Source organism: Phacochoerus africanus, chromosome 9 (genome assembly GCF_016906955.1).
Source record: "Phacochoerus africanus isolate WHEZ1 chromosome 9, ROS_Pafr_v1, whole genome shotgun sequence".
In the NCBI taxonomy this organism is placed as follows: Eukaryota; Metazoa; Chordata; class Mammalia; order Artiodactyla; family Suidae; genus Phacochoerus; species Phacochoerus africanus.
The window spans coordinates 42,797,467-42,819,328 of NC_062552.1; the positions used below are offsets into that span (position 1 = coordinate 42,797,467).

General features: G+C 44.4%; 1 protein-coding gene across 1 annotated transcript in view; it reads left to right on the forward strand.

Moving 5' to 3' along the window:
* MEP1A (meprin A subunit alpha) overlaps window positions 1–18,799 on the forward strand; it is a 37,908-nt gene extending 19,109 nt beyond the window's left edge. The window contains exons 8-14 of the mRNA XM_047796704.1: window positions 3,405–3,626; window positions 4,415–4,564; window positions 6,849–7,064; window positions 11,009–11,482; window positions 12,747–12,920; window positions 13,870–14,170; window positions 18,643–18,799. Of these exons, the coding sequence (XP_047652660.1) occupies window positions 3,405–3,626; window positions 4,415–4,564; window positions 6,849–7,064; window positions 11,009–11,482; window positions 12,747–12,920; window positions 13,870–14,170; window positions 18,643–18,799 (1,694 nt within the window). The remainder of the gene's footprint in view (window positions 1–3,404; window positions 3,627–4,414; window positions 4,565–6,848; window positions 7,065–11,008; window positions 11,483–12,746; window positions 12,921–13,869; window positions 14,171–18,642) is intronic.
* The last annotated feature ends 3,063 nt before the right edge of the window (window positions 18,800–21,862 follow it).

The following is a 21,862-nucleotide window of genomic DNA, read 5'->3' on the forward strand; positions in this document are numbered from 1 at the left end:
GTCACAGCCACAGCAACGTGGGATCCAAGCCGCATCTGTGATCTACACCACAGCTCATGGCAACGCCAGATCCTTAACCTAATGATCGAGGCCAGGGTTCGAACCTGAGTCCTCATGGATACTAGTTGAGTTCATTAACCGCTGAGCTATGGCGGGACCTCCAAAACTAGCTCCTTTTAGAGTAAGCTGCATTAAAGGATCTCACAGGAAGCAGGGGTAAGGATGGCTAATATCATCAAGAGAGCCTGTGGGGTCTGTAAAAGCCTAATCTATTGCCAGGTTTGGACCCACAAATACACTATCCATCCATTCAATCACTGAACTAGAGGCCAAGTAATATTCTTTGCCTCCCTGTACAATCTAGGGAAGTTCTAGAGTGTTCGCCCAGGTAGGAAATTATAGGTTGAAAACAAGAGATTTGTCTCCCAAGGGTAATTGCCTCATATCTGGTCTGTGTAGAGGGGACAGGAGAGTGCAGGTCATAGTGCAAAGGCTATGGCATTAATTAGACCTTGCATTTGCCCTGAAGGTCTGAATTTCTTACCTTCTCGTACATAGGTTTAACTCTACTGAACACTGCACAAGGAAGCAGCAAACATTCACCTTTTTGAGTCCTGAAGAACGCAATACTCAGTGCTCTTAAAATGATTTTAAGAGCCTATGAGGGGGTTCCCTGGACCCTATGAGGGTCCCTTTCTCGAAGGGGGGCAGACACATGTGCCAGGATAATTTGCAGACTTGCTCAGCTCTGGATTGAGCATGGGTTACTCAACGTGTTTGCCCATCTCCTGTCCAGGTTTGCATCAGGTGTAATCCCCTCTCTCTAAGTTGCCTGCAATCACTGAAGAATTCTTCTGGAATGAAAAATCAAATCCAATTAAAATCATCAACCAGGGCTGTATTTTTTTTTTGTCTTTTTGCTATTTCTTTGGGCCGCTCCCTCGGCATATGGAGGTTCCCAGGCTAGGGGTCGAATCGGAGCTGTAGCCACCGGCCTACGCCAGAGCCACAGCAACACAGGATCCGAGCCGTGTCTGCAACCTACACCACAGCTCACGGCAACGCCGGATCGTTAACCCACTGAGCAAGGCCAGGGACCAAACCCGCAACCTCATGGTTCCTAGTCGGATTCGTTAACCACTGCGCCACGACGGGAACTCCAGGGCTGTATTATTGCTTAGGGTAATTTATGACTTTTATTGCTTCTCATTGTCAGTTGATGATAATCTTATTTAAGAAGATAGTCTACTGGCAGGAGTTCCTGTCATGGCTCAGCAGTAAAGAACCTGACTAGTACCCTTGAGGACGTGGGTTTGATCCCTGGCCCTGCTTATTGGGTTACGAATCGGGTGTTGCTGTGGCTGTGGCTGTGGCTGTGGCGTAGGCTGGCAGCTGTAGCTCCGATTCAACCCCTTAGCCTGGGAACTTCCCTATGCTGTGGGTGTGGCCCTAAAAAGCAAAACATAAAAAGAAGGAAAAAAAAACCCTGTTTATTTGGTAAGGCATTCTGATACGTATCCTTGCATAATGAAGAATTAAATGAATCTCTTCTAACCAGATGATTTTATTGAAAGTTAAGGAAAACATAGCCGGTGAATTGAAAGTGCCTTGCTTAAGATGTCACTGAGGGGGTTCTCTGGTGGCCTAGAGGTTAAGGATCCAGCATCGTGGCAGGTTCGGTCCCTGGCCCGGGAACTTCCACATGTCATGGGCTTGGGGGAACAAAATGCCTCTGAGAGTCACCAGGAGATCCCAGACCCATGCCCTGTCCTCACGCCTCCTGGATGCTTTTTCTAATTCTACCCTTTTAATGGCCATCCCAGGACCACGTGCTGTGGAAGGAGTGACTTTCCCCCTTCCTTGTTAGAGTTACTTATTTCTTGCACTTCTGTCCCACCTTTGAAAAATGCTTCAATCCCTCTCAAGTGACGTCCTTATAAAATCCCCATGAGTTGGGAAGATGAAGCATCAGTATCCTTGTTTTGTAGTTAGAACAAAGTTTTGATCAAAGGAGTTCATTGGCTTTTCCAAAAGCATGTGGGGACTCTCTGAGCACTTGCTGGACCATCCGCCAGGTAACGCCACACTCCTCCAATCCTAAGTGTACCTGCGTTGATGGCTTTGAAAGGTGATTATGTTTTCTTCAAATTATTAAAAACAGTTGGATGGGAAGCTCAAAAGGGAGAAGGGGATAAAGGTGGGAAGTCATGACTGGGAGAGTCACAAGCATTCTGGTTCAGTTCTTCCATCACTCCCTAAGAAGGAAGTTAAAAAGCTGTGAACTTGGCTTTCCTGCAGCTCAAACAGGAAATTCCTCATGGCTGCTGGATACAAGAGCACCTGACTGTTTCTCATTTCAGCATTTCCCGCGGCAGTGTGTATTCTCTGACTTGTGCTACTCTTTAAAACATTTTCGTTTTCTATCTTGAATGGAAAGCCGGTTTTCTTCCTATCTCATTTTTCTCTCCATGAGGTGATTGCTGGAACACGAGAATCAGATGCTTGACTGGCAGGGTACCACTTCCTTGCCAGCTCCTAACCTTTCCATCTGCCTGTAAGATTTGCTTTTCCTAACCTGTGGGAGAGCTGGCCAGGCACAGCTCTGAGTAGATGAGGGCCTTGGTTCTTGGCAAGATGGATCAAAACTGAATATTTTCCTGAATTCAAGAGCTCCTTCTCCTGCCATTTGGAATAACTGCTTCCACTTTGATATATTATCTCCTCTTTCTTAAAGTCTTAAACACACACACACATTTATTTATTGATATGTATAAAAAATGAATCCTAGATTTAAATATATATTTAATAATATGCATGTTATATTTATATTACATTTACATTGCAGTATATGTATATATTGCAAATACATATTGAAAAATATGTGTGTGTTTATTATTAATGTTAATTATTATGTTAATTCTATAATTATCAAGGTATTACTATATTGTCATATATTAATATATAGTTTTATTATATACAATATAACTATAATAATTATAATAGAATAAATATAATTAATATATTATTGATATAATTATATTATATAATTAATTATATAATCAACATTATATAATATAATTAATTACATAATATTGTATAATTAATTATATAATCAATATTATAAATATAATAAAATATACTATTGATTATATTAACATTCATTATTATAATTTTATATGCTATCATGCAATATCATGCGATATTGTTTGTAAATATAGAGATATATTAATTTAGATACATTGTGCAAATTATAAAATATGTTAAGTATGTATGTATATTTAAATCAAAGGTGCATTATTTTGCCCCACCCCCTTCCTTTTTTGGGGTCTCTGATTGAGTATCCAAAGAGGGTAGGACAGGAAAAGACGTGACTGAAGGGGACCTGTGGATTCCCTCCCTGACAGGTTACCAGCATAACTTTAACACCTACGATGACAACTTCATCACAGACCTCAACACACCTTATGATTACGAGTCTCTGATGCACTACGGGCCTTTCTCATTTAACAAGAATGCCAGTGTTCCTACCATCACAACCAAGATCCCTGAGTTTAGCACCATCATCGGGCAGCGTGTGGACTTCAGTGAGGTTGATTTGGAGAGGCTGAACCGAATGTACAACTGCAGTGAGTATCTCTGGCCTGAGGGCTGAGCCTGCACTGATTCCTCTGGCCTTACAGATTTCCCGTACCTTTTCCTTTGTGTTAATTTGTTAATGTGCTGTCCATTGTGTTAAAGGAAATGGACAACTGCATACACTTGGTTTCTCTATCCTTGGAGTAGAAAAAATTATAATACCTACTTTACAGCATGGTTATGAAAATCAGTTATGTGTTTGTGGTTTGTAAAGTGCAATATTGGACCAATGTAAGGAGCTGTAATTGTCCAACTTCTTTAGCATTCTTTGGAAGGTTGCATCCTTATGCAAAGCTCAAGATCGCTATAGGCTAGAAAGTATTGTGTATCTTGCAAAATTCTTTGTCTGGGTTAGTGCTTCCTAGAGTAACATAATGCCTAGAGATAGGGTGTTTTCTAAAATGGCTCCACTAGTCTTCAAAGACACTTTCTTAATTCTGTTCACTATATACATAGAAAGGATTTACTAAAAACAAAGCCCAGTAATAAGTACCTCATTCTTGATCTAAAGGATTTCATGGTTGGCATTTTCAGCAAAGCGTGACAGTAAGCCTTTTTGTCATTTGACTGTGAGGTGAGTAGGGCTACATCTCTGTTGGCAAGTTCTACAATCCAAGAGATGACAGTAGGATTTGCATCTGAGAAAAAAAAATCAAGACAATGAAAACCTCATGATCCTGCTATATCCAAACAATGAGGTCTTAGGAGCCTGGGATATTAGGTATTTGAAATGAGATGACTCAAAATTTTAACCAGGTGACAAATATGTCATTTGCAGCCACAACTCACACCTTTTTGGACCACTGTGCTTTTGAGAAGGCAAACATCTGTGGGATGATTCAAGGTACCAGAGATGATGCTGACTGGATCCATGAAGACAGCACCCGGCCTGGACAAGTGGATCACACCTTGGGGGGACAATGTGCAGGTCAGTGAAGGCAGAAAGGAAACACACTGAGGTGGTTCACCTGGTTCAAGGGATAATGGCAGCCAGCATGTTTTGCCTCAATTGGAATGTTAGTTATCAAATCTGGAATTCTGAACGAAGACAAAAACCATTTCTCATATCTGTATTATTAACTCACTAAAAGCATCTGGGTTCTGGGCATGCCAAAGAAAGATGCATTGAAGTGATGACAAAACTGATATGGACATATGGTTGATAAGATATGACTTTATAGGTCAGGGTACTGTCTCCAGAGCAATGCCCTTCAATAGAACTACAGTGGGAACCACATAAAAGTGTAAAATTTTCTAACAGTCCCGTAAAAAAGAATCAAGGGCAATTCTCTTAATATGTTTTATTAAGCCAGCTATATCCAAAATATCAGCATTTCAAGGTATAATCAATACTAAAAACTGTTAGTGAGAGACTTCATGCTTTTTTTATACTAAATATTTGCTTTTGGGGTTTTTTTTATTTTGTTTTGTTTTGTTTTTTGCTGGCCTATCCATAGCCATGCCAGATCTGAGCCATGTCTGCGACCTACACCACAGCTCATGGCAACGCTGGATCCTTAACCCACTGAGCGAGGCCAGGGGTTGAACCCTTGTCCTCATGGCTACTAGTCGGGTTTGTTACTGCTGAGTCACGATGGGAATGCCTCCATTTATTTATTTCTATTTTAAAACACTTTTGTTGTGTGCTTGTCATTGGAATCCTGTCAACTGTATTTGGAAGCGGGTGGGGTTATAGACTGTAGCTGCCTTTTAAAGACGGGGCTGTTAGGAAGTTCCTGAGTCCATGCCTGTGTGAGAGCTGGTGAGAGTTCCTTCACAGAAGGGTACCCAGCTTATTGCCCAGATGCCAGGCCACCAGGGAGAATGTCAGAGGTTGTAAACCCCTGCCACTCTTCCTCCTGCCTTGACAAAGGCGAAAGTCTCTGTCACACATCAGATTATGAAACACAGAGTCTCCGGTGTCCAAGGGGTGCTCTAAGCCTGATGTTCTCTCCCAGCCTCTCATTTCCATCCCAGTCTCTAATCTAATCTCTCCTGTGGGTTTGCTGCCAGGCTAACAGACAAGTTCCAGCTAAACAGAAAGATGATCTGAGTTGCCCTTGTGGCTCAGCAATTAATGAACCCAACTAGGATCCATGAGGATGCAAGTTCAATCCATGGTCTTGCTCAGTGGGTCAAGGACCTGGCATTGCCGTGAGCTGTGGTGTAGGTCACAGACGCGGCTCGGATCTGGCATTGCTGTGGCTGTAGTGTAGGCCAGAAGCTGCAGCTCCAGTTAGACCCCTAGTCTAGGAACCTCCATATGCCATGCGTGCGGCCCTAAAAAGCCAAAAATAAATAAATAAGTAAATAAATAAATAAAATAAAATAAAAAGAATTTGAAGGATAGAAGCCACTTCCCATTGGAAGGTGAATGAACACCCAGGGCCAGGGCAAGAATTCGGGCCTCCTGTCTCCCGTAAACACCCCTTCTTATGACACAGTAAAGGTGTTTCTTTACCACTGCTAACACACCCAGTTATTAGTCTAGAAACAGGTGAAATCGAACCCTTAGGATTGTGAATATTTAAAAGTCAATTCCTCAACCTTTGAATCCCCCAGTTTCTTCCACAACAAAGAGGCCAGCTCTTTTCCTTGGAATGAATCTCTAAATGATGAAATTGGAGTTCCCTTTGTGGCTTAGTGGTTAATAAACCCGACTAGGAAGCATGAGGGTGCAGGTTTGATCCCTAGCCTCTCCCAGTGGGTTAAGGATCCGGCGTTGCCGTGAGCTGTGGTGTTGGTCGCAGACACGGTTCGGATCCCGAGTTGCTGTGGCTGTGGTGTAAACCAGCAGCTGTAGCTCCCATTCGAACCCTAGCCTGGGAACCTTCATACGCCAGGGGTACAGCCCTAGAAAGAAAGAAAGAAAGAAAGAAAGAAAGAAAGAAAGAAAGAAAGAAAGAAAGAAGAAAGGAAAGAAAGAAAATGGAATCCATCTCATAAATGCTAAATGCCACCGAACTTTGCTTAAAACCTATATTTTCCTTAAGTCAGAGGTACGCATTTCCCAACCTTGGGAACCTAGGCGATCACAAGAGGCAGCGGAGAGCTGTGGCGGTGGCCAGCGAGTCCATCCATGGACACAAGCCAGAATACTGACACCCTGCCTTCTTTTTATTTTCCCCAGTTGAGTTCAAGTTTTTGTTGCCTGGATGATGGCTGTAGCTCAGGGAATCAGAGATGGGACTCTGGGGGGTCTCTCTCCCCAGGTGCTGGCTACTTCATGCACTTCGACACCAGCTCGGGGGCAGCGGAGGAGGCAGCCCTGCTGGAGTCTCGGATTCTTTACCCCAAGAGGAAGCAGCAATGCCTGCAGTTTTTCTATAAGATGACGGGGAGCTCTTCAGACAGACTTGTCATCTGGGTCAGGAGGGACGACGGCACGGGCAACGTTCGCAAGCTGGTCAAGATGAAGACCTTTCAAGGTACCTGGAGGCCTCCGGAGAGGACTGGCTGGGTTGGGCATCTGGGGTGGGGCCCTTTCTCCTCCTCCCCCTCCTCTTCCTTCCTTCCCTCTACCTCCCTTCCTCCTCTTCTAAATGTGTAATGCCTGGCATGTTTTAACCACCCAGTGGATGTTTTGATCACCCAGAAATTGATGTTTCAGGTGAGGCTGACCTATGCTATCCTAAGAGGCCAACCAGAGGGAGAAAAAAGAAGACCAATCGGAATATAAAAATCTGGGAGTTCCCATTGTGGCTTAGTGGGTGAAGAGCCTGACATAGTATCTGTGAGGATGTGGGTTCGATCCCTGGCCTCGCTCAGTGGGTTAAGGATCCAGCATTGCTGTGAGCTGTGGTGTAGGTTGCAGACAAGGCTCAGATCCTGTGTTGCTGTGGCTGTGGTGTAGGCCAGCAGTTGTAGCTCTGATTTGGCCCCTAGCCTGGGAACTTCCACATGTTGCAGGTGCAGCCCTGAAAAAAAAAAAAAAAAAAGAATATAAAAATCCAGTTTTCACTAGAACTTTGGAGAAAGCCAAGACAGATAAAATTGGTGGTTCAAGGTGAAAATTCAAAAGTGAAGCAGAAGTGGGAATTGATGCTCCTGGAGGGGAGGTGGTTAAATAGTTGATCTTTGATCATAGCGTTTCTGCATCTGTTTTAGAAAACTGAACGATACCATTATTTAATACATGGAAGTGACTTGAAACCTACTTGTGAAGTGATGGGAAGAAAGCCATATAATCATTTACATATTCCTGTGTGATACCTTATATATTTCTATAGAAGGGTCAGCATGAAAACCTTAAAATGCTAAGGTAGTCTGTTGGATATGAGAGTAATCTGGTTGAAAATCAAGATCCAGGGTTATAAAAACTAAGTATATACATTCTTTTATTGGGATGGTGGTTCATTCATGAATGGAAAAGGACAGACGTGTTTTCCTATTTTACCATTCAACAAAGAATTTCTCAATTAAAATGAGTCCAGGTAAAGGAAGCATCCCCTGTGTACTTCTAGAAGAAGCTATTGCTTTTGAAGGGTGGAAACTTCCTTAGTAAAGGCCGTTCATAAGAACAGGTACCCAGATCATCTCTACCCAGGTAGGTTCCTGGGAAAGCAATAAATAGTGGTTTTGAAGGTTCATTTTTCTGGCTGAAATTTACAGAACATCTTTGTCAAATGGAACGATGACAGCTAGGTGGCCTTTAAGAATTGAGAATTTGCTGGGAGTTCCTGTTGCGGCTCAGCGGTAACAAACTCAACTAGTATCCGTGAGGACTCGGGTTCTATCCTTGCCCTTGCTCAGTGGGTTAAGGGTTCGGTGTTGCTGTGGTGTAGGCCACAGCTGTAGCTCCAGTTAGACCCCTAGCCTGGAACTTGCATATGCCAAAGGTGCAGCCCTAAAAAGCAAACCCAAAAAATAAAACAAACAAACAAAAAAAGAATCGAGAATTTGCTGTGTTACCAATGATTGTAAATATTTAATGAGAAAATGAATTAGTGTCTCAATGGTATTGATGGGCTCTGTTATTGCTCACTTCCACACAAAGCTGAAAATGTTACTCTGATAAGCATTAAGTCATTCAAGCCATCTCCTCATGCATAATTTAGCTCCTGAATTTCATTCAGTTCAAAGCATGTTTCTGTCAGTTCCCTGGAAGCAGTTCCTTACACTGCTACGCTTGAATTTCATTCAGTTCAAAGCATGTTTCTGTCAGTTCCCTGGAAGGAAGGAATGAATGAATTTTTAAATTCGTTCCTTCCGATACTGACTTGTCAATGAAACTTTCCTGAAAGGTTAGTTGAGCTTCCCTTAGCGTTTATATGGTATTCAATTCAAGGTGGTGATGACCACTTTTGAATAGCTCTTAACTTTTGCAAAATGTGCTTTTTTTCTTTCTTTTTTGTTTTTGGCTGCATTTGCAGCATATAGAGGTTCTCAGGCCAGGGATCAAACTCAAGCCACAGCAGAGACCTGAACCACTGCAGTAACAATGCTGGATCCTTAACCCACTTCGCCACAAAGGTACTCCCACAAAATGTACTTTTTAACCAAAATGCTTACATACAAAGCATGAGTCAACTTACATGCAAATATTTGCACGCAAATATGTATACACATACAATGTTTTTATTGATGCCATGATCCTCTTGGAGGTGAAAATTCAGAACTCACAGGGATGAGAATTGTTCATCACAAACAAATTTTTTTTTTGGCTGTGCATGTGGCATACGAAATTTCCCAGGTCAGGGATCAAACCTGAAGTGCAGCTGTGACCTATGCCACAGCTGTGGCAATGCCGGATCCTTAACCCACTGTGCCCCTCAAAGGACCTTGGTAGCATTCATTACCTGCCTGACTCATGGCAGCTTTGTGGACGCAGGTAAATAAAACCTTCTGGAGGCTTGTATAGATGAGCATTGTCTACCTGTATGGTAACAGCCTCTCGGGTCTTCCTACCAATTTCATGTTCCCACACGTCAACTTCGTGTTAACAACTCACAAGAAGAAAATAAAAAGATAGGTGGTCATTAGCAAGACATGCATCATGATTCTCTTTTTCATAATTCTCATGACCTAACCCTGCTGAATCAATAGTCCAAACCTTAAATCTTTGTCCCTATTCCAGACTTCCTGGTACCCATCAAGTCTCCATGTCCTCCATCCGACCACTTCCCACCCCCAGGACTTGGCGGCTACTTCAGTTTGTATGTTACAGATGTGGTCCGTGCGTCTTCTCCACCTCTCAGCTATGGATGCCTGTAACCAATGACACAGGCTGTAACCAGAGCACTGTTCCACCTGTGCCTTGACGTCATCCTTAAAGAGAATGATGGAGAACAAAGGCAGATCAAAGAAAGCTTTTCAGTTTGGGGGAGAGTATAGCCCTGTAAATAGATTTCTAGGTTACAACACACACAGAGGGAAAATGACACTTCCCTCTGGCTAATTGTACTTCAGATTGAACTTCTGTAACACTCATGTGAATGAATTCACGGTCCAGCCAGCACGGCTCCCCTTCAAGATGCAGCATTTTCCCTCTTCTCTCCAAGCCCAGTGCTGGGGTGACTCCCAGGGCACAATTTCAGAGTAGGGACAGATCTTTGGGGAGTTCTGAGTTGCTCTAGCCTGGCAGTTTTCTCTCCCCAGACCCTCCCCAGCTTTTTTGCTACACAGCACAGGATCCCATGTTCTAGAATAGCCTTCTCCCTTTTTACCTGAGCTCTTTCTTCCAAATCCCCACTGGTAATTCGGTCTCCAGAAAAAAAAAAAAAGCAAATAGACCTAATTTTTTCATAAGAGGGTGATATCTGGATAGTGGTGACTCTTTGGATTATTTGTTTGTTTGTTTTTAAAGAGGATGAGTCCCCTACTTAATGGAATTTCAGTTAATTTGAGGAAGAGGAAAAAATATTGGATGTTTAGGAGTGAGTCAATTTTGTGTAGAGGAAATCCAGCTTGTCCTGCAAGTTATCATCTACTTTGGAGCCTTTTATTTATCTGCCTCATGACTGCACAGTTTGGACCATGAGAAATTGCCACTATTTGACTTTTGATTTATCAAGGGTCTGTTCTATATGGTTCAGCCCAATACTTGGGCATTCAGTGCTCACGTTAAGGGGTGGGGTGCATTGAAACCATCAAACCCAGGGGAAAAGCCAGAACCTGCAGAAATAAATAATAATGGAAAACAAATTCATGATTAAGACTTTTGTGATACATCACCGTGTGTCTCCTTTTCTTTGTTAGCTCTTTTCCCACACTAGATATATGTGGAAAAGTTTCTTTATGAGTTGATAGCAGGACTTATCTCCAGTTTTCTGTGAAGGTCACCTGAGCTAATTCATGCAGAGGTACCAGGGTTAAAGTAAGTACTCAAAAAATATTGGTCATCATTGTCACCAACTTCATTCTCTGTCCTCAGGAGATTTTGACCAAAATTGGAAAATTGCTCATGTTCCACTCAGAGAAGAAAAGAAGTTTCGCTACCTTTTCCAGGGCACAAAAGGTGATCCCCAGAACTCAAATGGGGGCATTTACCTGGATGACGTCACTTTGACAGAAACCCCATGCCCCACAGGTGTTTGGACAGTCCGGAATTTCTCCCAGGTCTTGCAGGACACCGTTCAGGGGGACAAGCTCCAGAGCCCTCGATTCTATAGTTCAGAGGGCTACGGCTTGGGGCTGACCTTATACCCTCACGGCAGCATGAACTCCGGGCACTCTGAGTACGTGGGACTTGCCTTTCATTTGTGCAGTGGAGAGAATGACGCGGTCCTGGAGTGGCCCGTGGAAAACAGGCAGGTGATCATGACGATACTGGACCAGGAACCGGATGTCAGGAAGAGAATGTCCTCAAGCATGGTGTTCACTACCTCCAAGTCCCAGACCTCAGCGGGTAGGTGGTTATAGGAACTGTGCACCCCACCCCCACCCCCGCCCTGGAGGGCCAACAGATGTGATTCTCATCTGTGCCTGAGGGATTAACTTTCCTGTCACATTTCCTCCTCGGGCACCTCAATAACATGGTCGTGGTGGAACATTAAGGTAAAATTTTCTTTTTCTTTTTTTCCTTTTTATGGGCGCATCTGCTGCATATGGATGTTCCCAGGCCAGAGGTCAAATCAGAGCTAGAGCTGCAGGTCGATGCCACAGCTCACGCAAGGCCGGATCCTTAACCCACTGAGTGAGGTCAGGGACCGAACCTGCATCCTCACGGACACTATGTCGGGTTCTTAACCCACTCAGCCACAATGGGAACTCTGAAATGTTCTCGTTTGAATTGAAATACAGTTGATTTACAATGTTAATTTCGGCTATACAGCAAAGTGATTCAGAATGTACATATATATTCTTTTCCATGATGGTTTATTATAGGATATTGACTATAGTTCACTGTGCTACACGTAGGTCTTTGTTGTTTATCTCTTTTATCTACAGTATTTTGTCCCTGCTAATCCCAAACTCCCAGTTGATCCCTCCCCAGCCCCTTTCCCCTTTGAGAACCATGAGTTTGAGTTCTATGTAAGTTAAAATTTTCAGTGTCACCTTCTCTTCTCTTTCCTGAATGCATCCATCAAACATCTACTAAGCGCTTGCCATGTGCCAGACTCTGTGTTTGCTCCTTAGAATACAAGAAAACTGGGCAGTCTCTGCTTCACTGAGCTCAGTCCGAGAAGACAAATCCTGCTCATCATTTATCAGAGACTCAGAATTTGCTAAGCTCTGTGCAGAACTAACACACTGACTCCTAAAATATTACTGATTGTCAGTATGTCCAGGAAACAAACTTGCATCGATAAAGGGATGGGCAACTATTTTTTTCTTTTTCCCAAAGAAGAGACTTAAGCTGTGAAAGGAAGAAAGGCTAGATCTCTCTTCCCCTTCATGGAGGAATTCACTTAGTAGTGGACAATGACCCTTCAGAGGGGTGGTTCTCTGCTCCTCTCTAAATTCTGAGTTTTAATTCTCCTGGAAAGAGTAAATAACCTGATTTTTTTCCAGCATATATATTTTTTTCTGATTAACAAAGCTCTCCTGTCACATTAATGACAAACTGGAAAGGCAAACATAAAGCCATAATGTGATTTCCTCTATACTCATTAATGACAAACTGGAAAGGCAAACATAAAGCCATAATGTGATTTCCTGTAACTTTGCAGCAATAAACGGCTCCGTCATTTGGGACCGGCCGTCCATCGTGGGATCCTATCATAACAGCTGTGATTGTTTTAGAACCATCGACTGGGGCTGGAGTGGTGTCATCTCTCACCAGATGCTGAAAAGGAAGAGTTTCCTTAAAAACGATGACCTTATCCTGTTTGTGGACTTTGAAGGTATTTTGCTGGTTTTCCTGAGTAAATAATGCTATGTTGTAGTGGTCAATTGATTTTCCATGGATTTTTAAGCATCTCAAGGAAGGTGGGGATCTTTTGGGGGGACTAGATTAAAAACAAAAAAGAAAGATGATCTCTAAGAGAACCTCATTAACTCTGCTGCTCAAGGACTCCCATCTTGACTTTAACTGTCCTTGAGAGAAACTAAAATTTTAGTGTCATCTGAATTGAATTTAGTTTCAATCCACACCCACAGCATGCTTCTTTTTTTCATGTTAAGTAAATAAAAATACGGTTGGATTACTTTTAAAATAAAAAGAGCAAAAAAGAATGAAATCTTGCCATGGGCGACAACGTGGATGAGCCCAGAGGGAGTTATGCTTCATGGAGTATGTCAGACAGAGGAAGATGCCTACGGCATGTTTTCACAGTATATGTGGGATCTAAAAAAAAAACACCCCAAAACAAATGAACAGATATAACCAAGCAGACTCACACAGATACAAACAACAAAATAGTGGTTACCGGAGGGGAGAGAGAGCGCGGGAGGGGCAAAACAGGGGAAGGGGATTAAGAGGCCCAAACTACTCTGTATGAAACAGGTTAAGCCACAAGAATATAATGTACAGCATGGAGAATGCAATCAATATTTTATAATACCTTGTATGGAGTGTAATCTATAAAAATGTCAAATTACTGGGCTGCGCACCTTCAAACTAAGGTGTTAGGTCCACTATACTTCAATTTAAAATCATTTTAAATAAATAAATTCATTTAATAGTTGGCATTAGAAGAAAAATCCACTGGCTTCAAAGCCACTTTTCCATGTCACTAGAGGTGATATCCAAGACAGATGGAAGCAGCCCAGAGAACATTCTCCAGGAGGGGAAGCTAATTGTTGTCTGAGCTTCATCGTAGATCTTCCTCATGGCTCTTTGTCTTTTTCGAGATATCACCCATCTTAACCAGACCGAAGTTGACGTTAAAGACAGCAGGCTGACCCCCCGCGGCCTTATTCTCCAAGGCCAGGAGCAGCAGGTCTCTGAAGAAGCTTCCAGAAAGGACTCCTTAGAGAAAGCCCTCCTGGAGAGCCCCGCCCAGGGGCATTCCGGACGACAGAAGCGGTCGGTGGACAACACAGGCCCCCTGGAGGACCCCACCTGGCCACAGTACTTCAGAGACCCCTGTGACCCGAACCCTTGCCAAAATGAAGGCATCTGCGTGAACGTGAAGGGGATGGCTAGCTGCAGGTACGCTCCGTGGCCTGCAGGTGGCAGGCGTGAGTCAGCAGAGGGGAGCCCGGGGTCTGCTTATGCGGCCAAAACGCCATTCTCAGGGCAGGGCACCAACAACCAGGGTGGCTTTGACGCCCCAGAGCTGTGTCCTGAATCGGCGGGCAGAGCAGGGGTCCTGCCAGGGCAGAGGAGTCCCCTGTCTCCTGTTTCTTGACTTTTATCCCTTTGCCACCTCTGGGATGTTGTCAACAACACCTTGAATGTTGTTGGAATGTCAAACTCCACTGTAGGGCTCAACAACCAGCGAGAGGAGTTCCCATCGAATCTGACGAGGAACCACGAGGACTCGGGTTGATCCCTGGCCCCGCTCAGCAGGTTAAAGATCCGGCGTTGCCATGAGCTGTGGTGTAGGTTGCAGACACAGCTGGGATCCTACGTCGCTGTGGCTGTGGTGTAGGCTGGCAGCTGCAGCTCCCATCTGACCCCTAGCCTGGGAATTTCCATGTGCCTTGGGTGCGACCCTGAAAAGCCAAAAAAAAAAAAAAAGAAAACCCGCCAAAAACCCCAAAATACCTAGAGCTTTCAGCCTCCGGGATCTGCTGCAGTGGGACCCAGGCCCAAGCTTCAACCTTCCCCAATGGCAGATAATGTTATTGTTATTTACTATTATTTTTATTCCTTCTGGTTCTGTGGTATGATTATTATAGTTATGTTTTCAGTAATAGTAATAAGCCTATCTGATATTGAGGCTGCTTGCTGTGCATCACATGCTCCCCTAAGCAGTGTATATGCATTATCTAAATTATCCTTCACTGCAGCCCTGTGGCACAACAGCCGTTTCTTATGCCCATTACTTAGAGAAGTAAGTAATTTGTCTGATATTACCCAGATGTTAAAGGCTGGAGCTGAGACATATCCAGTTGTGTCTGTCTGGAGAGTGTGTCATTTTTGATAGTTCTTTTTAAAGTGTTTGCTATTCGAAGGAAATATTTCAGAAAAGGATGTATGTGATAACAGAGCATCAGTCACTCGACAGAATAGTCGCTGATGTGGGAACGGGTCTGCTTGGCTCAAAAAAATCTACATTTCCTCTCTGTTCTTTTTAATCTCCACTTTGTTCCTTATTTTTGAAACTCTTACTTTGAAATTATTTTATTTTACTTTATTTTATTTTTTTACTTGTTAATATCACAGCTGCTGCACATGGAAGTTCCCAGGCTAGGGGTTGAGTCGGAGCTGCAGCTGAGGCCTACGCCACAGCCACAGCAACTTCAGATCCAAGCCGCATCTGTGACCTACACTGCAGCCTGCAGCAAAGCTGGATCCTTAACCCACTGAGTGAGGCCAGGGATTGAACCTGCATCCTCACGGACAATATGTTGGGTTCTTAACCTGTGGAGCCACAACAGGAAGTCCTATGTTGAAATATTTTTGGATTTACAGGTACAGTGCAAAAATAACCAGAGTTCCCCACACCCTAAGTCAACATCTTATATAACAAGAGTGCAACTAGCAAAGCCAAGAAATAACATTCATGAAAGTAAATGCAATTAACATTAGTATTAACTAAACAACAGACCTGATTATGGTTTCCCCAGTTTTTCTCCCCGGGCTCATAAATCCTTGAGTACTGGCTTCATCCTTCTTGGAGGAGGAAGACCAGGGCTTCCACATGCATTTCTGTCTCTCCTCTGCCAAATTATTCCTCTGCCACAAACCTGCAGCTCAGTTTGTGGAATAAGGTCCTTTAAGCTAATACTATGGAGAATATAATTCAACTGTCTTTGGAGCAGACTGTGCAGGAAAAAATACTGGACAAACTTGCTATTACTCAATTGATCTTTAAGAAGCCAATTCCTAGGCTAGAGATGAGGCATTAAAGGTAAAATTGTGTAGTTCCTGTTGTGGCACAGTGGAAATGAATCTGAAGAGTATCCCTGAGGATGCAGGTTCGATCCCTGGCCTTGTTAAGTGGGTCAGGGATCTGTTGTTGCTGTAAACTGTGGTGTAGGTTGAAGTCTCGGCTTGGAACCCAAGTTGCTGTGACTGTGGGGTAGGCTGGCTGCTGCAGCTCTGATCTGACTCCTAGTGTGAGAACTTCCATATGCTGCAGGTGTGGCCCTAAAAAGCAAATAAAAAATTAAAAAATAAAAATAAAATAAAGGTAAAATCGTTCCAGGAATAATCAAAAGAAGCCTTGACTTCTGAGGGCCTCATCCTCATTGTGAGTCAACTTTGTTACAGGAATGTTGTTTGAAGCAAAGGCTAGAACGCTTATCCCTTAAGGTCTTGGTTCTGAGATCAGTTGATTTTTATACCAAATAACATTAAAACAAATCCAGGGGGTGGGAGTTCCTGTCGTAGCTCAGCAGAAATGAATCTGACTAGTATTCATGAGGATGCAGGTTCGATCCCTGTCCTTGCACGATGGGTTAAGGATCTGGCGTGGCTGTGAGCTGTGGTGTAGGTTGCAGATGAGGCTGAGCCTCACAGAATCTGAGATTCTGTGTTGCTGTGGCTGTGTTGTAGGCCAGCTGCTGCAGCTCCAATTAGACCCCTAGCCTGGGAACCTCTTTATGGCACAAGTTCGGCCCTAAAAAGGAAAAAAAAAACCAAGACAAAAAACCAACCAGGGTGTGCTGATTATGTGCCGACTGTATGTCAAACACCACGACAGGTAAAATGTCCTCACTATCTTACCTGGACTGCAGGGCAGCCTGAGAGATGTAATGGTACCCTCACCTGCCCTAACATTTTTTTTGGGGGTGGGGCACATTCCAACATATTCCATTGTATTTCTACCTCCAAGTAATACATATTACCAATTTTTTTTTTTTTCTTTTTAGGGCCATACCTATGGCATATGGAAATTCCCAGGGTAGGGGCTGGATCTGAGCTGCAGCTGCCAGCCTACACCACAGCCACAGCAACACTGGATCTAAGCTGTATCCTCAACTTATGCCTGTAGCTTGAGGCAGCACCTGATCCTTAATCTACTGAGTGAGGCCCAGGATTGAACCTTCAGCCTCATGGATACTAGTTGGATTCTTAACCTGCTGGGCCACAATGGGATTTCTTACCAAATTTTTTTTTTTTTTTTAATTTACTTAAGTGACTTCCAATGGGTTTTTTATTTTTTATTTTTATTTTTTGTCTTTTTGCCTTTTTTAGGCCCATTCCCATGGCATATGGAGGTTCCCAGGCTAGGGGTCTAATCAGAGCTGTTGCCACCAGCCTACGCCACAGCCACAGCAACATGGAATCCGAGCTGCAACCACAGCCTACACCACAGCTCACAGCAACGCCGGATTGTTAACCCACTGAGCAAGGCCAGGGATCAAACCCGCAACCTCATGGTTCCTAGTCGGATTTGTTAATCACTGAGCCACGACGGGAACTCCCAGTGGGTTTTTTAGTATAAGTCACAACTCCTTAATAGCACCTAAAAACCTGTATGATGTGCCTTATCAAGTATGTCCAGCCTTGTTGTAGGCTGTTCTACCCTTGCTATTTGCACTCCTGCTTCTTATGTCTTTTTTCTCTTCTTTGAATGCTGACTTCGGACCTCCCTTTTTTTGGCTGTGCCCTCGACATGTGGAAGTTCTCAGACCAGGGATTGAACCCACACCAGAGCAGAGATCTGAGCCACTGCAGTGACAATGCCTGGTACTCAACCTGCTGTGCCACAAGAGAACTCCAGTGCTGAGTTCCTTTTGACCTCAAGGCTATTGTCCATTGCTTCTCGGGTGGTTTTTCTTTGTCTTTCACTGACCTAATATTTTAGTTATTTTTTCATTTGCTTTTTAGGACTGCATCTGTGGCATAAGGAAGTTCCAAGGCTAGGGTCAAACCAGAGCTGCAGCTGCCAGCCTACACCACAGCCCCAGCAACGCCAGATCTGAGCCGCATCTGGGACCTACACCATAGCTCATGGCAACGCCGGATCCTTAACCCACTGAGCGAGACCAGGGATCAAACCCACATCCTCATGGATACTAGTCAGGTTCGTTACTGCTGAGCCCGGATGGGAACTCACACTGACCCAATTTTTCATTGATATTGAAAAATTCATTGGAGTTTTCAGCTCCAATGAATGCACTGAGTCAGACCCTTCCTGGAGAATTTCCCGTGTAGTTTATAGTGGGAGCCTGTGTCAGGAAACACATCCGTTAAGTGTCCCAAACCTTCCTTCCTTTGCACCCAGTGGTCCTGGGATTTGCCTTCAAATGTGAGACCCTTCCGAACCAAGGGGCCTTGAATAAGTCAGCTAACCTTTCTGTCAAATGAGGATGATGGGGATGGCTTGGTAAGAACCACCACCTCAAAAGGTCATTATGCAACTAAACTGACTGACGCCGGTAGAGACTTTGAATGAGGTCAGGCGTGTGAAACTGCGAAGTGTCTCCTGCCATTGTCTGCCCGTGTCACCAGGAAGCCCTTGGGGCTCGGGTGGTTCCCGCAAGCCCCTCTGTCCTGTTCCCCTCCAGGTGCGTTTCCAGTCATGCCTTCTTCTACACGGGGGAGCGATGCCAGGCCATGCAGGTGCACGGCAGCATCCTGGGCCTGATGCTCGGTGGCGCAGCCGGCCTGGTCTTCTTGAGCTTCACCATCGTCTCCATCCTTCACCAAAGGCCAAGGCAGTGATGCGCATGTCGGCCAGACCAGCGGAAATGCCTCCTCCACTCAGAACTTCCCTTCCCAGACTCAGCACAGTTTCGGGTGTCTTTTTACCAGCCTTGCTTTGCCTCCAGCCTCCTGTGTGACCCTTGTGGTTCTCCTGCCACCTATCCCCAGGTAACAGGTTCTATTACCCTGCTCTGTGCTCCATATGTATCTAGAGTGTCCTGTGAGGAAACTCATTCCACTTTGCCACATACCCCTTGTTTAAGAGACTGTCTTTCCCGTAGACTGTAAGCTCCCTGCAGGCAGACCCTCCTTTACTGTGTTAGCCCAATGCCAGGGAGCCTGCCTGGCCTGACCCACGCGGTCCCTCAGTAAAATGCATGAATGAACTAGCAATTGAATGAATAACTAAGATATAGAAATTCTCATTTTTACTGCAGATAAGACATATATAAGCACAGGTATACATCATTTGTCCTAGAACCAAATACTCACATACCTGTTTTCCACCAGACACGACAGCATTATTACTCTTTTAGGGTCATGTGTTAAAGGATTTTTAAATAGAGTCCTCCTGGCAGGAGCATTTGCCTTCCTCCTCTGATTCTAAGGAAAAGTCTTTAATACATTCAATAAATATTTTGTTAGTACCTTTGACGTGTCCAACATTGCATGTGGATTTGTGTGTGTGCATGCATGTGTGTAGGGGGGGGGGAACTTGTTCAAAAGCTTTCTCTCAGATCTTTTTAAGGTTTAAAGTATATGGTAGGGAGTTCCCATCGTGGCGCAGTGGAAACAAATCCAACTAGGAGCCATGAGGTTGCGAGTTTGATCCCTGGCCTTGCTCAGTGGGTTAAGGATCCAGCCAGGGAATGAACCCCTAGCCTGGGATAAGGGGTTAAGGATCTGGGGTTGCTGCAAGCTGCAGTGTAGGTAACCGATGTGGCTGGGATCTGGTGTCACTGTGGCTGTGTTGTAGGCTAGCAGGTGCAGCTCCGATTTGAACCCTAGCCCAGGAGCTTCCAAATGCCACAAGTGTGGCTATGAAAAGAAAAGAAGAGAAGAGAAAAGAAAAGAAAAAATAAAATGTTTCAAGGCGCCTGAGTGGTCCAGCTTTACTTATCAGCTTTCTAAGTACGTACTTCGCAGCCATTCTGGAAACAAACATGATGGGTTAGGAAGTGTCCCTTTAATGCAAAGACGTGAGAAGAGTCTATAGCAGATCTAACCCCTCCCGGAGTTACAGGAGGTAACTAACCCCTGGCGTTGACTCTCCAGCCGGAGGTGTCTCCGTCTCTCTGGAGGGCTGGTTCAAACACAGATCGCAGGAACCATCTGCAGAATTTGTGATTCAGGATGGGGTCTCCTTATTTGGAGTTCTAACAAGTTCCCAGGTGAGGCCTTTGTGGCTAGTTCCCCCCGCCACACCCTGAGAATTGCTGCTTTAGTGGACAGAAAAGAGGTCTGGACATTAGGCTCCCTGACTGCAGGTGTGGATCTATAGGTGTGGGCCATCTAAACGCTACGCTCTGCAAATTTAGTAAAATCACTTAACACTCAGTCTTCCTTTGATCCGTCAAACGGAAGTCATAGCTGAATACCCCCTTGAACCCGACCTTGCCTCCTCCAAGGTTACAAAGTAATAAAATAGGATGATGGATAAGAAAGTCATTCAGGAGTTCCCGTCGTGGCGCAGTGGTTAACGAATCCGACTAGGAACCATGAGGTTGCGGGTTCTGTCCCTGCCCTTGCTCAGTGGGTTAAAGATCCGGCGTTGCCGTGAGCTGTGGTGTAGGTTGCAGACGCGGCTCGGATTCTGCGTTGCTGTGGCTCTGGCGTAGGCCGGTGGCAACAGCTCCGATTCGACCCCTAGCCTGGGAACCTCCATATGCCGCAGGAGTGGCCCAAAGAAATAGCAAAAAAAAAAAAAAAAAAAAGACAACAAACAAACAAACAAACAAACAAAAAACAAAAAAAGAAAGTCGTTCAGAGCTAAAAACATATGCAAAGAGGACCTTTCCTTTTCAGAGCGGAGAAGCCACTCTTCATCTACAGAGACCAAATTGGAAATAACCAGCTTTGCTGGTTTATGGCCTGGAAAATCCACAGCTGACGTCACAGCTAGTCCTGGAGAAGGTGTTCCCTCCACGATGTCTGCGTCTTTGTTCAGAAGAAAGCTCCAGACATCGTGGTTGCTACTTTTGCTTTATTAGAAGGAAACATGCTTTGGGCCATGCCTGGCTTCGACCTGATCCAACTCAGAGGAGAGGCCCCATCTCCAACCAAGGACGACATTTCTTGAACATCTGACTTTTCTCTGGAGGAAGAAGCCCAAATTTCAGGGGTACCCTAGAATTTTGATCTAGTACTGGAAATGAAAGTGGCTGAAACAATGACAAGGAGGTACCAAGCTGATAGTCAAACATTTTGATGCTTCTCTGTAGGTTCTCAGCTCCAGCACCACACCTGCCACCTTCATTCCCCTCCCTTGATGATGGATGGTCTTCTCTGGTGACTGAGTGATTGACTTAAGAATCTGGCTCATCATAGACCAGACATTGTGTTCAGCTTTCCTTTAAGCAAGAAGTTCTCCATTGTTCCAGCCAGATTATCAGATTATTATTATTATTATTATTATTATTATTATTATTATTATTATTACTTTGCTGTTTGGGGCTGCACCGGCGGCATGTGGAGGTTCCCAGGCTAAGGATCGAGTCAGAGCTACAGCTACCAGCCTATGCCAGAGCCATAGCAATGCCAGATCTGAGCCGCGTCTGTGACCTACACCTCAGGTCACAGCAACACCAGATCCTTAACACACTGATGGAGGCCAGGGATCGAACCCGCAACCTCATGGTTCCTAGTCAGATTCATTTCCGCTATGCCACAACGGGAACTGCTATCAGATGCTTTATTCTTTTTAGGGTCGCACTTGTGGTATATGGAAATTCCCAGGCTAGGGGTTGAATCCACCACAGCAATGCAGAATCTGAGCTGCATCTGCGACCTACACCACAGCTCACGGCAATGCCAGATCCTTAACCCACTGAGAAGGACAGGTATCGAAACTGCATCCTCATG